The following is a 14,850-nucleotide window of genomic DNA, read 5'->3' on the forward strand; positions in this document are numbered from 1 at the left end:
TTAATCCCAAGAATACCCCATATAGACCAAATACCTCTACATTTGTTATTGGTAAGGTCTTAATAGGAAATTAAGGTTTTCCTTAAAATGAGGTTGTAAAAATGAATTTCATGATGGAAAAATGTTTCAAATAAATGAAATGCACAGGAAAAAAAAAAAGATTGTCATTTAAAAAGATTTCTAAATAGAGGAGCCATGGGAGAAAGTGACTTGCTTAGTAGCAGAATACGACTTATTGATTTGGTTTCATAATTTTAAAATTTGCCAGTAGTCACAGTTGCTTTTCTAATTCACAGATTAAATATTTGGGATATCAAGTTTTGTTTTTGTCTTTTTTAGAAGAGAGAAGCTTACAAGAAGCTTAAAGATTTAGAGCATTTCTCTCTTTATTGATTAAAATCATTGCCCAAGGCTCTTTGTTGGTAAGGTGAATATGGAGGACCCAGTTCTTAAGTAGTTACCAACTTAAAAAATTATGTCTTCAGAGAGAATTGAAAGGGAACTGGCGTGTATATATATATTTTTCTTTTCTTTCTTTCTCTTTTTTTCCTTCCTTCTTTTCCAGACTGCTGTTATATCAAAGAAATGGTATTTAGTTTTTGCACTCTGGAGGTGAATTAATCTCTCTCTGTGTGTATCAATTTCCTCATCTGTATAGTGGGGATGATAATAATATTACCCACCCTATTGAGTTTTGAAAAGTAAAGACGTATTGTTCTTAGAAAACTATTTGAAACTCAGTAAGACCTCAAATATTAACTATTATTATTAATATTAAAATTAGAAAGACTATAAACATGTTTAAACATGGATTTACAGTAATAAATAACAGAATAACAATACATATGTACATCATCTTAGTAAAATTTGATGTTTTTCATCCATCCTTCCACCTTGCCCTTATTGCTTCCTTATTGCATCCTTCCACCTTGCTGTGTTTATTGCGTGGAAACCTTCTAAGACAATGTCAGGATTAATGTTTATTAATATGATTAACTGTCCTAGCTAATTATAGTAAGACTGGTTAGTTCTTCAGGAATTAGGCAACACTAAAATACCTCATCACTGGTTTTTGCTGCATTGCTGTCTTCCTTAGGGGTCCTAGGGCCTGTGAGGGTGGCTATTGGATATCTTAGGCAGTCAGCTTGTCTTTCCTCTTCCTCCTCTTCAATGTGTAGGTGTGACGTCACCTCTGTGCCATCACGGCCACAGCACAGGGCATCTGGATCTTGAGATTCTGGCCCTCTTCGGGTGCCTGCCCTGACCCCCTCATAGACTTCCTCATCTTCCTCTCCAATGACAGGGAGGGTTTGGGGCAAGGGACCCATGCCAGGGTGTGTGCCGGTCACAAACTTATCACCTAGGACCTCCAGTACCTTCTCCGGGCCTGCAGAGCCCTCTCTCATTTTTGTCACATTTGCAGACTGGTTTGGAGGTGTCTTTCTAGAATCCTGAAGCATCGTGGCCTCAGGAGGCCGGGCTACAGCTGAAGTCATAGCTGAGCGGAGCAAAGGCAGCTGAGAGGAGGGGCCTCTGGCAGGTGTGGGTACTCGTGGCCATGGAGGGAGGATGGAGGGATCCTCCTTAATCTCAAGGCTGATCTCCTCCGGGGTATCTGGTTTGGCTGGGTCAGCTGGTAAAGCTAAAGCACCAAGCTTCTCTAATTCGTCCAAGAACTTGTCCAGAAAATGAGGCGGCGTTGGGGCTGAAGGATTTACCAGTGCACCCTTGGCTGGCAAGGACAGCCACCCTGGGGTGGTTCCCTGGAGAGCGTCGCTATCAGGGTCACGTGAAGCTTTGTGCAAGAGAGGGGGGCCTGGTTCACTGGAAGCCAGCTTAGAGATGAGCAGGGATTATGAATTTACAGAAAAGATGAAAGTAAAAATAATGCATCAAAACACAGAGACAGAAATGCAAAAAGACGTGGTGGTGAATATAAAAAATACGCTATGGTGTAGATTGGCTGTTAGTTTTTGAATTTAAATACATAAAATCCTTAGCATATTAATTAAAGATTGATCTGAAGTATATGCCAGCATTTGGAAAAGGTCCATTAAATGTCAAATGACAAGGTAAAGCTGTCATAGAGATTATAAAGACAGGAAAATATTTAGAGATTTAATAGTCTACTTCTTTCAAAATAGGTTTCTAGATATTGATTTAATATAAATAACTCTGGAATAATGTTAATGTAGAGTGAAAACCAACAATTAAGCCTTTTTTATTCCCAGAATTTGTTTAGTGTTCTTCCTGTGCCAAATCTTTTGAACTTTCATCATTTTCTCACTTATGGTTGCGAGGTGATTATAACATATGGCATAAAATATTTTTACATCATTATATGTTAACACATTTCTAAATGAATAAGTTCTGAGAAAGATTTTTTTTAAAAAGAGAAACTTATGATCAAAATGAGACTGAACTTGCATAACTACTACTTCAAAGTTTTAAAAAATCCAGAGTAAATGTTTATACAGAAAGGGAGCATGTGATGTGAACAGGAGTAAACCTCTAGTAGGACTTCCATTCTCTTTTTCAAAAGCTTGACATTTTATGTAAACTAGTGGAGGTCTAATTTATGAAACTCAATCTCCTGAAGTAAAAAAAAAAAGACAACTTCTGTATATCTTAATGTTACTACTGCATTTTGGATGTACTGAACAAAACAGAATTTTTATTCATTAAAAGTTGTTCTTGACGTGTGCCTAGGAACATTCTAATACATTTATATATTGTTTTTGGACTAGGAAGAATGTTACATGCTGCATATGTGAAGTATTTGAGACAGGCTGGCGGAAGACGTTTTACTTTGGCTCTTTCCAAGTAGACGATTGGGGTGTGGAAAGAAAAACATCTTCAAGAGAGATTGTACTTTCTGGCTGACTGTTTTGAATGACATGTCACTGGTGCACTCAGCACTCTCGGTCCTTGGGCCTTAGTATGGATCAGCGCACAGTGCATTGTGCACTTAATTTTGAATTCTATCCTATAAGAGGAATGGGGTTTAATAGAATTTATCTAGATTTTTTTTTTTTTTTAAAAAGGAAATGTGATGTCACATCACCATGGGGTGGGATAAACGAGACAAAGCGTCACAAAACATTTATGAGCATCCTTATAGAAGATTCAAGATTAAAGGCTACATAGCACCTTTTCGTGCCAGGAATATGATGTGGCTGAGGAAGAAAGGTCTTTAAATTCCATTATTGTCATGACTACCACTACACCATTACTGCCACCGTTACGGCCTGTTACTACGGCTACTGCAATGTGCCATTACCACAGTCACTTATACACGTGTTAACGGTTTCAAAGTGCTTAGCCTGACCATGGGCTTGCTTCTACTGAAAGTTAAATCGAGTGCCCTGAGATACCGGTATCACAAAAAAATATACCTGTAGTACAAGCATCATATAATTATCTTATCTTCTAAAAGCGTTAGAATTGGATTCTACTTTACTAAAAGCAGAAATATCAGAAATAATACCAACTTACATTTGAACCTCTCCTAAATAAAGATAATATGTCTAAAGAAATGTGATCAGAGTATGTCCAAGAGTGATTCATAAATCATAGTGAATTCCCTTCTCTATTTACAAAGATCAGTTAGAAAATAGGATATTTAACATTCAGTTTGTTTCGGGTGTCATGGTTTAGAAGTACATTACAGTTTGTTTTTTTTTTTTCTGAAAATGATTCAATTCAAAACTATTAAGGAGTTTCCTTCATTTAGCCAGTGACATCATAGTATAGATTCTGGTTGGTGAACTGTTAAATATTTTTTTAAATTTAAGGACATAAGCTTTTTAATGTATTTTTCCCCAGCAGTGAGAATAAAACACTAATTAGTCATTAGTGAAATCTGTCACATCTCTACCTATGAAATGTAAAATATGATATCCTAAGAAAAACCTAGGAAATTGAAAACACATTTAAATCATATTCACAACAAAGATCAAAACATTGTGATCTACACTGCCAATATTTATTAAGACTTCATGGGAAAATTTCTTAAATTTTAAATAAGCCTTTGTAGATACACTGATTCTTTCTTATAACCTTTTATTTGAAAGGGCGGTCACTTTGAAATTTATCTGGCAGTTCTTTTAAGATGACTGAATGCTAGATAAGACAGATATTTAACACGTAGATGAAGATTTTTTTTTCTTTTTATCAGTAGGAACTACTGAAGGAAGGATGTTGCTATCTAAATGCTGAGCTCTGATAGTGAAGTAAACATACTAAAGAAGATTGTAGAAAATTTTGTCGCCAGTCAAACAAAATTAGCAAGTACTAAACTGTTTCACTCTCTAATGCTAAAGGATTGAGAGTAATTTCTCATAAACCCAGTCTTCAAAAAAAAGTAGAATAAATAAAATGCACAGCCTTAGCCCTCTAAAAGAAAATGCTTCTCTTAAGATAGTAGATTCTTTATGTTGTTTCCCTTTGTGTAGCTTAAACCATTATGCAAGTACCCATAAGAGAAACTAAATTACACTGACTTGACGTGGCACTCACACCTTAGAAACACAACATGTAAATCTTTCATTTTGCCATAGATACCATGTTGTAGTCTAATGCCCTAATATGTACCAAATTAGGTACCTAATATGTACCTAATATGTACCTTACTCCGAACTCCCAAGTATTATACTAATATGCTAGAATGTCTTCTTACCTTATTTGAACTTAAGCTGTGGATTCTATCACTAGAATAGCTGTGGGGTATTGGAAGTTCAGGATAGTCCTCAGCACCTTTGGTTGTATTCTTCTTGACAACTTCTACATAGGAAACAGGGAAGATGCCTTGTCTGTTGGTTCCTGGAATTTTACCTTCATACCAGTTTTGATCAACTCTTTTAAGAAGAATAATTCTATCTCCCTGTAATGAATAGTAGGAAAATGTGTTAGAAATAGACCTGTGATAACATAAAAAGTTATAATTGTCTGTGTTTTTTAATAATAGTTTTCCGTCTGGGAAAGTCTTAATACTTTGAGCATTTTGTTTTCGTTAGGAAAATGCAACTAAAGCCTCCAGAGCTCTCCTAAATTATAGCTTATCAACATATATACAGTGTAATCAGCCATGTATTAGAAGCTTTCCTGAGGATACTTGGGCTTTACACATGTTCAGATTGGTCCTGTGGGAAATGTCATGTGTGAGTTATTTCAAAAAGCACAGTAGTTTAACCTGCAGTGTGTCTATGACAAGACCATCATCTGATCACTGATAGATTCAAGGGGATGAGCTTCAGTGGGCAGAACCTCAGAAAGTGCACCAGAGGTTGGGGTGACTGTGTGTCTGAAAAGGGGTCCAGAAAGCACCCTCTGGGAGGGATGAAGGTGGATAGCACACCATTTTTCTTCTTTTATCTAATGCGCTGCATAGTAACAAAGGAGTAAAAGCTAATGGGATGGGGCATAGCTAGCATCCTAGATAATGCATAGCTGTGGCCAGGACTCACGTCCACCTGGTCTGCATTAAGACAGTGTAATACCAGCATCCATTCTGACAGGTGGGTGGCCATGCCATAGTGGTCAGTAACGTTTTTCATAAAACCCCTGGCTTTGACAATGCTAGGACCTTCTATAGTCACTATTTCTGCAACCTGAAGGATCAAGCCAATGCCACAAAACCCAGTTTAAATTTGGAATTTGATATAACTTTTGAATAACAAGGCAGCAGAAGAACAATATTTTGAAGTGTACTAAAGTGCTAATTTCTTTTGATGTTTTCCCTTGTACAGCTCCTGATATTTAGCCCGAGGCACCCCTGGGAGACAATTTGGAGCTCCCCCAGAGGAAAAGTCTCTCGGCAAATCTTTGCATCCCACAACGACCTCATCAGGAAGGACACGGGAGAGGTAGGTAGCAGTGACTCAGGGCAGCCTTACGGGGTCCTTTGCAGTAAATGAGGAAGATGCAAAAATTGTCTAAGGAAGAAGATGACCTGTCCTAGTTTTGAAACTATGCAGCCTTTCAAATGCACCAAGGAAGAAAGCTGCTTACCTTTCTCAGCGATAGCTCCACGTTGGTGTCAGCACTGAAATTATATTTGGCGACAGCTTCTCCGATTTCACCAGGTTGGGCTGGGGGAGGTGGTCTTGCAGGCTGTGCTTTTTCAGGAGGTGTGAGTTTCTACAAAGGAGAACAGTTCTCTTTATTCTTTGTCTTCTTTTTAAATTAATTTTGATTGGTGTGTATTGCTTTATGATGCTGTGTTAGTTTCTGCCATACGGCAAAATGAATCAGCCATATGTGTACATGTATCCCCTCTCTTTTGGATTTCCTTCCCATTCAGGGCACCCAAGAGCTCAAAGTAGAGTTCCCTGTGCTGTAGAGTAAGTTCTCATTAGTTATGTATTTTATACATAGCATCAACAGTGTATGTGAGCCAATCCCAGTTTCCCAGTTCTTCCCACGCCACTCCCCACCCCTCCTTGGGGGCAGTGTAAACTGATACAGCCCCTATGGAAAACAGTATGGAGGTGCCTTCAAAAATGAAACGTAGAACTAACATATGACCCAGTAATCCTGCTCCTGGAGATATACCATATCTCCATACCACAGAGAAAACCATAATTCAAAAGGATACGTGCACCCTAACATTCATAGCAATACTATTTACAATAGCAGGACATGGAAACAACTTAAATGTCCCATCAGCAGAGGGATGGATAAAGATGTGGTGCATATATATATAATGGAATATTACTCAGCCATAAAAATGAATGAAATTGGGTCATTTGTGGAGACATGGATGGTCCTAGAGATGGTCATACAGAGTGAGGTAAGAAAGAGAAAAACAAATATCATATTAACTCATAACTGTGGAGTCTAGAACAATGGTACAGATGAACTTATTTGCAAAGCAGTTATCTATTCTTGACCCATGGTGACTCTAGAAACAACAATCACGTAGGGGGAGAAGGGGAAGGGCTTACCTCTACATATGAGATTGGGAAAATGCCCACTCTCCCGTGATGCTCTCCCTCATACCAGTTCTGATCAATTTTCCTGAGGATGTAGACAGTATCTCCTTTCTTAAATGACAGCTCCCTGGAAGAGATACATTTAAATTTTTTTTTTTCGTGATGTACAGCAGTTATTCTTCAGAACAGCATTCTCACTGGATCTGCATTTGGCTGGTTAATGTACTTCCAGTATTGAAAAAAAGTCTGTTGAGCCCAGTTAGCTAAGGATGTTCCTTGAAAAATTTTTAGAATTCATTTGAAACATTATCATTTTAGAAATGATTGAAAAAGAGCAAATATAAACATCATGTCTGATTTAAATCACAGGCACATTAATATGAAATTCAAAGGTGGGGACAGATGATTGCTATCTACTCTTTGATTTATGGGAGAAGAGTTGTGATGCTTGCCATAATGCTGGGTTTAGTCTGCAATGATTTTTATTTGCCCTGAAGTTAGCTAGTTAGTTACTTCTCTCTCTTTGTCTCCTTTGTCTCCTCCTGTGAGCTCAAGCTTACAATGAGGAGACCAATATCATTTAACCTTAGCACACAAATGCCAACATGAGAAAACATTTTATTTATGGTTCCTTGAAGCTGGTTGACATGCATTTAAGTAGAGTATCTTGATAATGATTTTATCTTGTGGAGCAGAAAAGATTTTATACTTTGATTTTTCAAATGAGGTACAATGAGAAAAAATTTTAAAACATGGAGTATAATTGACATGTAACATTATGTTAGTTTCGGATGTACAACATAATATTTGTATATATTTAAAAATGACCACCACAATAAGTTGAATTAACAGTCACCACATATAGTTCCCATTTTTTTCTTATGATGAGAACCTTTAAGATTTATTAGAAACTTTCAAATATGCAGTACAGTATTATGAACTATGGTCACAAAGAGCAATTTGTTTCAAGTGCAAAGACATGCACAGATTGCTTGTACCCTCCTTTATGTTTTTTTGGTTTTTAAATCTAAAAATAATTTCAAGAAAGTAAGTATGCTTTTCCATTTTGACTGTTTCTAAGGAGATAGTAGGTAGATTGGGGTGTTTAATTTTAAGTTATAAAGACATTACTCATCATGAATAATTCACGGCTAAATTCTCACCCTCACTGCTATAGTTTTTCATGGCTTCATCTCCCAGGTGATTGTGTCTGTGTGTTATTTTGTCTTCACAATCATGTCTCGTTGAAGGGTACTTATTTTGGATCTTTTGCCAAGAGCCCCACAGTCTGACACACCTGCCTTCCCACTCCCAAATCTTCTGTGTTGTTTTGTTCAGGATCTTGAGTTGGAGCATTTATGTGTGCAGAGTATATAACACAGAGAGGTTTATATTAAATGTAGAATATTTCACATTGATTAAAAGAATTAATTGAAAAAGGCTGCATAGTTAAAAGAATTATCACACATTTAGAAGTGCTAAAATCTTCACAATGGAAGTGTGTTAAATTTTCAGTAACCCTAAAAGCAAAGAAGATTCACAGAGCCTTACATTCAAATACAGTACTTCCCTCTTCGCACATGTGCCTAATATAGAAAAGAAAAACCGAAGTATTTTCATGTTTACAATCCAACAGTTTTATTTATACTAAGTACCTTTTGTATCTGGAAATGAGATCAGAAAGCTTAGCTTTTAAAAAAGAGTAATTAAGAGACAGCTAATTATTTTTCTTTTAAATATGAAAAGATATCCTTTCTATGGGTAAAGACTTGTATTTAGAATTTTCAAGTCATCTGGGAAAAAAGGACAGTGGTCTCACTTTTCAGTTTTCAAAATTATGTTCATCTCATCTCAGAGCTAGAATTTCTAGCATTTGTTTGTAGACTTTTTGATGATGGCCATTCTGACCAGTGTGAGGTGATATCTCATGGTAGTTTTGATTTGCATTTCTCTAATAATGAGCAATGTTGAGCATCTTTTCATGTGTTTGTTAGCCATCTGTACATCATCCTTGGAGAAATGTCTGTTTAGGTCTTTTTCCCACTTTTTGATTGGGTTGTTTGTTTTTCTGCCATTGAGTTGTATGAGCTGCTTGTATATTTAGGAAATTAATCCTTTCTCAGTTGTTTCATTTGCTATTATTTTCTCCCATTCTGAGGGTTGTCTTTTCACCTTGCTTATAGTTTCCTTTGCTGTGCAAAAGCTTTTAAGTTTCACCATTGAGAATAATGTTTGCTATAGGCTTATTATGGTCTTTATTATGTTGAGGTAGTTTCCTTCTATGCCCATTTTTTGAAGAGTTTTAATCATAAATGGGTGCTGAATTTTGTCAAAGGCTTTTTCTGCCTCTATTGAGATGATCATATGATTTTTATCTTTCAATTTGTTAATATGGTGTGTCACATTGATTGATTTCCGTATATTGAGAATCCTTGCATCCCTGGAATAAATCCAATTTGATCATGGTGTATGAGCTTTTTAATGTGTTGCTGAATTCTCTTTGCTAAAATTTTGTTGAGGATTTTTGCATCTATGTTCATCAGTGATATTGGCCTGTACTTTTCTTTTCTTGTGTTGTCATTGTCTGGTTTTGGTATCAGGGTGATGGTGGCCTTGTAGAATGAGTTTGGAAGTGTTCCTTCCTCTGCAATTTTTTGAAAGAATTTTAGAAAGATAGGCATTAGCTCTTCTCTAAATGTTTGATAGAATTCTCCTGTGAAGCCATCTGGTCCTGGGCTTTTGTTTTTTGGGAGATTTTTGATCACACCTTCAATTTCAGTGCTTGTAATTGGATTGTTCATAATTTCCATTTCTTTCTGGTTCAGTCTTGGAAGATTGAACTTTTCTAAGAATCTGTCCATTTCTTCCAGGTTATCCATTTTATTGCCATATAGTTGTTCATAATAGCCTCTTATAATCTTTTGTATTTCTGCATTGTCTGTTGTAACCTCTCCTTTTCCATTTCTAATTTTGTTGATTTGATTCTTCTCTCTTTTTTTCTTGATGAGTCTGGCTAAAGTTATGTTAATTTTGTTTATCCTCTCAAAGAACCAGCTTTTAGTTTTACTAACCTTTACTATTGTTTCTTTCATTTATTTTTTATTTATTTCTGCTCAGGTCTTTATGATTTCTTTCCTTCTGTTAATTTTGGGTTTTTTTTGTTCTTCTTTTCCAGTTGTTTTAGGTGTAAAGTTAGGTTGTCTATTTGATGTTTTTCTTGTTTCTTGAGGTAGGATTGTACTGCTATAAACTTCGCTCTTAGAACTGCTTTTGCTGCGTCCCATAGGTTTTGAGTTGTCCTGTTTTCATTGTCATTTGTTTCTAGAAATTTTTTTATTTCCCTTTTGATTTCTTCAGTAACCTGTTGGTTATTTAGAAATGTGTTGTTTAATCTCCATGTGTTTGTGTTTCTTACAGTTTTTTTCTTGTAATTGCTATCTAGTCTCATAGTGCTGTGGTTGGAGAAGATGCTTGATATGATTTCAATTTTCTTAAATTTACTGAGGTTTGGTTTATGACCCAAGATGTGGTCTATCCTGGAGACTGTTCCACGTGCACTTGAGAAGAAGGTATATTCTGCATTTGGATGGAATGTCCCGAAGGTGTCAATGAGGTTCATCTCATCTAATGTATCATTTAAGACTTGTGTTTCTTTATTAATTTTCTGTTTTTATGATCGATGATCTGTCCATTGGTGTGAGTGGGGTGTTAAAGTCTCCTACTATTATTGTGTTATTGTCAATTTCTCCTTTTATGTCTATTAGTGTTTGTTTTATGTATTGAGGTGCTCCTATGTTGGATGCATAGATATTTACAACTGTTATATCTTCCTCTTGGATTGATCCCTTGATCATTATGTAGTGTCCTTCCTTATCTCTTGTAATATTCTTTATTTTAAGGTCTCTTTTGTCTGATATGAGGATTGCTACTCTAGCTTTCTTTTGCTTCCCATTTGCATGGAATATATTTTTCCATCCTCTCATTTTCAGTCTATATGTGTCTTTAAGCCTGAAGTGGGCTTCTTGTATGGGTCTTGTTTGTATCCATTCAACCAGTCTGTGTCTTTTGGTTGGAGCATTTAATCCATTTACATTTAAAGTAATTATTGATATATATGTTCCTATTGCCATTTTCTTTTTTTTTCCTATTGCCATTTTCTTAATTGTTTGGGGTTGATTTTGTAGATCTTTTTTCTTCTCTTGTATTTCTTGACTATATAAGTCCCTTGAACATTTGTTGTAAAGCTGGTTTGGTGGTTCTGAATTCTCTTAACTTTTGCTGGTCTGAAAAGTTTTTTATTTCTCCATCAATTTTGAATGAGATCCTTGCCAGGTACAGAAATCTTGGTTGTAGACTTTTCCCTTTCAGTACTTTAAATATATCCTGCCATTCCCTTCTTCTGACAGGCAGAGTTTCTGCTGAAAGATCAGCTGTTAAGCGTATGGGGTTTGCCTTGTATATTACTTGTTGCTTCTCCCTTGCTGCTTTTAATATTCTTTCCTTGTGTTTAGTCTTTGTTAGTTTGATTAATATGTGTCTTGACATGTTTCTCCTTGGGTTTATCCTGTATGGGACTCTTTGTGCCTCTTGAACTTGATTGACTATTTCCTTTTCCATGTTGGGGAAATTTTCAACTATGATCTTTTCAAAAATTTTCTCATACCCTTTCTTTTTCTATTCTTCTTCTGGGACCCATATAATTCAAATGTTGTTGCATTTGATATTGTCCCAGAGGTCTCTGAGACTATCCTCAGTTCTTTTTATTCTTTTTGCCTTATTCTGCTCTTCAGAAGTTACTTCCACCATTTTATCTTCCGGCTCACTGATTTGTTCTTCTGCTTCAGATATTCTGTTATTGGTTCCTTTTACAGTATTTTTAATTTCAGTAATTGTGTTGTTTGTCTCTGTATGTTTATTCTTTAATTCTTCTAGGTCTTTGTTAATTAATTCTTGTATTTTCTCCGTTTTGTTTTCAAGGTTTTTGATCATCTTTACTGTCATTATTCTGAATTCATCTTCAGAATGAAATGCCTATTTCCTCTTCATTTATTTGGACTTGTGTTTCTGGTTTGTTCCTTCATTTGTGTAGTATTTCTCTGCCTTTTCATTATTTTTTTTTTACACTTACTGTTTGAGGTCTCCTTTTCCCAGGCTTCAAGGTTGAATTCTTTCTTCCTTTTGGTTTCTGCCCTCCTCAGGTTGGTCCAGTGGTTTGTGTAAGCTTTGTATAGGGTGGGATTTGTGTTGAATTTTTATTTGTTTTTCCTCTGATGGGCAACACTGAGTGAGGTGGTAATCCTGTCTGCTGATGAGTAGGTTTGTATTTTTGTTTTGTTTGTTGTTTAGATGAGGCATCCTGCACAGGGTGCTACTGGTGGTTGGGTGATACCCGGTCTTATATTCAAGTGGTTTCCTTTGTGTGAGTTCTCACTATTTGATATTCCCTAGGGTTAGTTCTCTGGTAGTCTAGAGTCTTGGAATCAGTGCCCCTACTCCAAAGGCTCAGGGCTTGTTTTCATGTCACGGGAGGCTCATCTTTCTAGAAATCTCATTTTGATAAGTTTATTCCACCCCCAACCCCCACCACCTTTGAATAGTGGCCATTGACAACCATTGGGAATAGCATTTTATCTCTTTTTCCTAGTTAACAGTCTATACATTATGTATTCAGTAAAAAAAAAAAAAAAAGCATTTAAAACAGATTATTTGAAACAAATATCTGTCTCTTGTTTGTTAAGATGTTAGGCACAAGAAGTACTCACATTTCTTGCAGGACATTTTATCCTGCCCAGAATGTCTGTAAGATATTTGGTTTCTGCCCAAAGGTCCTTGATACATGGTCCTGTCCAAAACCATTTGGCATGGACAGATACATTCATGGACAGTTTGGATAGGACCAGACTTCAAGGACCTCTGGGCCAAATGTCTGCTAACCCTCACATCTAGCTCATGGTTGAAATGACTTCACAATGTGGTCAGTCCTCCTGAAACTTTCAGAGCTGTCTGGATGTGAGAGCCTTTTTTTTGTAGCTGTATGAGTCACCCACAACCATGATTTTTGTGTCAGGTGTGTAGCTACATTGGGGGTGATGCATAACCACTCTTTTATATTTCCTGAGAACAGAAAAAGAGGAAGGTGATTAAGTTGCAATCAGATAAATTTATTGGTACTATGAGGGAAACAATTTTTTTTCTTACTAAAGAATGGGAAAGTCTAAGGATCTCTTCAAGAAAATTAGAGATACCAAGGGAACATTTCATGCAAAGAAGGGCTCAATAAAGGACAGAAATGGTATGGACCTTCTGTCCAGAAGCAGAAGATACTAAGAATAGGTGGCAAGAATACACAGAAGAGCTATACAAAAAAGATCTTTATGACCCAGATAATCACGATGGTGTGATCTCCAACCTAGAGCCAGACATTCTGGAATGTGAAGTCAAGTGGGCCTTAGTGAAGCATCACCATGAACAAAGCTAGTGGAAGTGATGGAATTCCAGTTGAGCTATTTCAAATCCTAAAAGATGGTGCTGTGAAAGTGCTGCACTCAATATGCCAGCAAATTTGGAAAACTCAGCAGTGGCCACAGGACTGGAAAAGGTCAATTTTCATTCTGACCCCAAAGAAAGGCAATGCAAAGAATGCTCAAACTATTGTACAATTGCACTCATCTCACATGCTGCTAAAGTAATACTCAAAATTTTCCAAGTCAGGCTTCAACAGTACATGAACCATGACCTTCCAGATGTTCAAGCTGGATTTAGAAAAGGCAGAGGAACCAGAGATCAAATTGCCAATATCCGCTGGATCATTGAACAAGCAAGAGAGTTCCAGAAAAATATCTACTTATGCTTTATTGACTATGCCAAAGCCTTTGATTTTGTGGACCACAACAAACTCTGGAAAATTCTGAAAGAGATGGGAATACCAGACCACATGATCAGCCTCTTAAGAAACCTACATGCAGGTCAAGAAGCAACAGTTAGAACTGGACATGAAACAACAAACTGGCTCCAAATAGGAAAAGGAGTACGTCAAGGCTGTATGTTGTCACCCTGCTTATTTAACTTATATGCAGAGTACATCATGAGAAATGCTGGGCTCGATGAAGCACAAGCTGGAATCAAGATTGCCGGGAGAAATATCAATAACCTCAGATATGCAGATGACACCACCCCCTTATGGCAGAAATTGAAGAACTAAAGGGCCTCTTGATGACAGTGAAAGAGGACAGTGAAAAAGCTGGCTTAAAACTCAACATTCAGAAAACTAAGATCATGGCATCCGGTCTCATCACTTCATGGCAAACAGATGGGGAAACAGTGGAAACAGTGACAGACTTTATTTTCTTGGGCTCCAAAATCACTGCAGATGGTGACTGCAGCCATGAAATTAAAAGACTCTTACTTCTTGGAAGGAAAGTTATGACCAACCTAGAGTGAGTGAGTGAAGTCGCTCAGTCGTGTCCAACTATTTGCGACCCCATGGACTGTAGCCCACCAGGCTCCTCCATCCATGGAATTTTCTAGGCAAGCATACTGGAGTGGGTTGCCATTTCCTTCTCCAGGGGATCTTCCCAACCCAGGGATCAAACCCGGGTCTCCTGCATTGCGGGCAGACACTTTACCGTCTGAGCCACCTAGACAACATATTAAAAAGCAGAGACATTACTTTGCCAACAAAGGTCCATCTAGTCAAGGCTATAGTTTTTCCAGTAGTCATGTATGGATATGAGAGTTGGACTATAAAGAAAGCTGAGTATCAAAGAATTGATGCTTTTGAACTGTGGTGTTGGAGAAGACTCGAGAGTCCCTTGGACTGCAACGAGATCCAACCAGTCCATCCTAAAGGAAATCAGTCCTGAATATTCATTGGAAGGACTGATGCTGAAGCTGAAACTCCAATCCTTTGGCCACCTGA

At 37.0% G+C, this 14,850-nt stretch overlaps 1 protein-coding gene and 1 long non-coding RNA gene across 24 annotated transcripts in view; one reads left to right on the forward strand and one right to left on the reverse strand.

The window, feature by feature from the left end:
* The window catches only part of LOC122432466, a 111,799-nt gene that overhangs the window by 55,314 nt on the left and 41,635 nt on the right, over window positions 1–14,850 (forward strand). Inside the window, exon 2 of the long non-coding RNA XR_006266833.1 lies at window positions 5,748–5,864. This is a non-coding gene — a long non-coding RNA (uncharacterized LOC122432466). The remainder of the gene's footprint in view (window positions 1–5,747; window positions 5,865–14,850) is intronic.
* The window catches only part of SORBS2 (sorbin and SH3 domain containing 2), a 205,080-nt gene that overhangs the window by 19,063 nt on the left and 171,167 nt on the right, over window positions 1–14,850 (reverse strand). For 13 of the 23 annotated variants that reach the window (XM_043454399.1, XM_043454402.1, XM_043454405.1 and 10 more), the window contains 3 exons: window positions 6,945–7,059; window positions 6,010–6,138; window positions 4,679–4,882 (listed from right to left, as the gene is read on the reverse strand). In XM_043454399.1, coding sequence (XP_043310334.1) covers window positions 4,679–4,882; window positions 6,010–6,138; window positions 6,945–7,059 — 448 coding nt within the window. Of the gene's footprint in view, window positions 1–1,058; window positions 1,836–4,678; window positions 4,883–6,009; window positions 6,139–6,944; window positions 7,060–14,850 lie in introns of all 23 variants that reach the window. The other 10 variants (XM_043454387.1, XM_043454386.1, XM_043454389.1 and 7 more) reach the window with 1 other exon arrangement.

Source organism: Cervus canadensis, chromosome 31, assembly GCF_019320065.1.
Source record: "Cervus canadensis isolate Bull #8, Minnesota chromosome 31, ASM1932006v1, whole genome shotgun sequence".
NCBI lineage: Eukaryota > Metazoa > Chordata > Mammalia > Artiodactyla > Cervidae > Cervus > Cervus canadensis.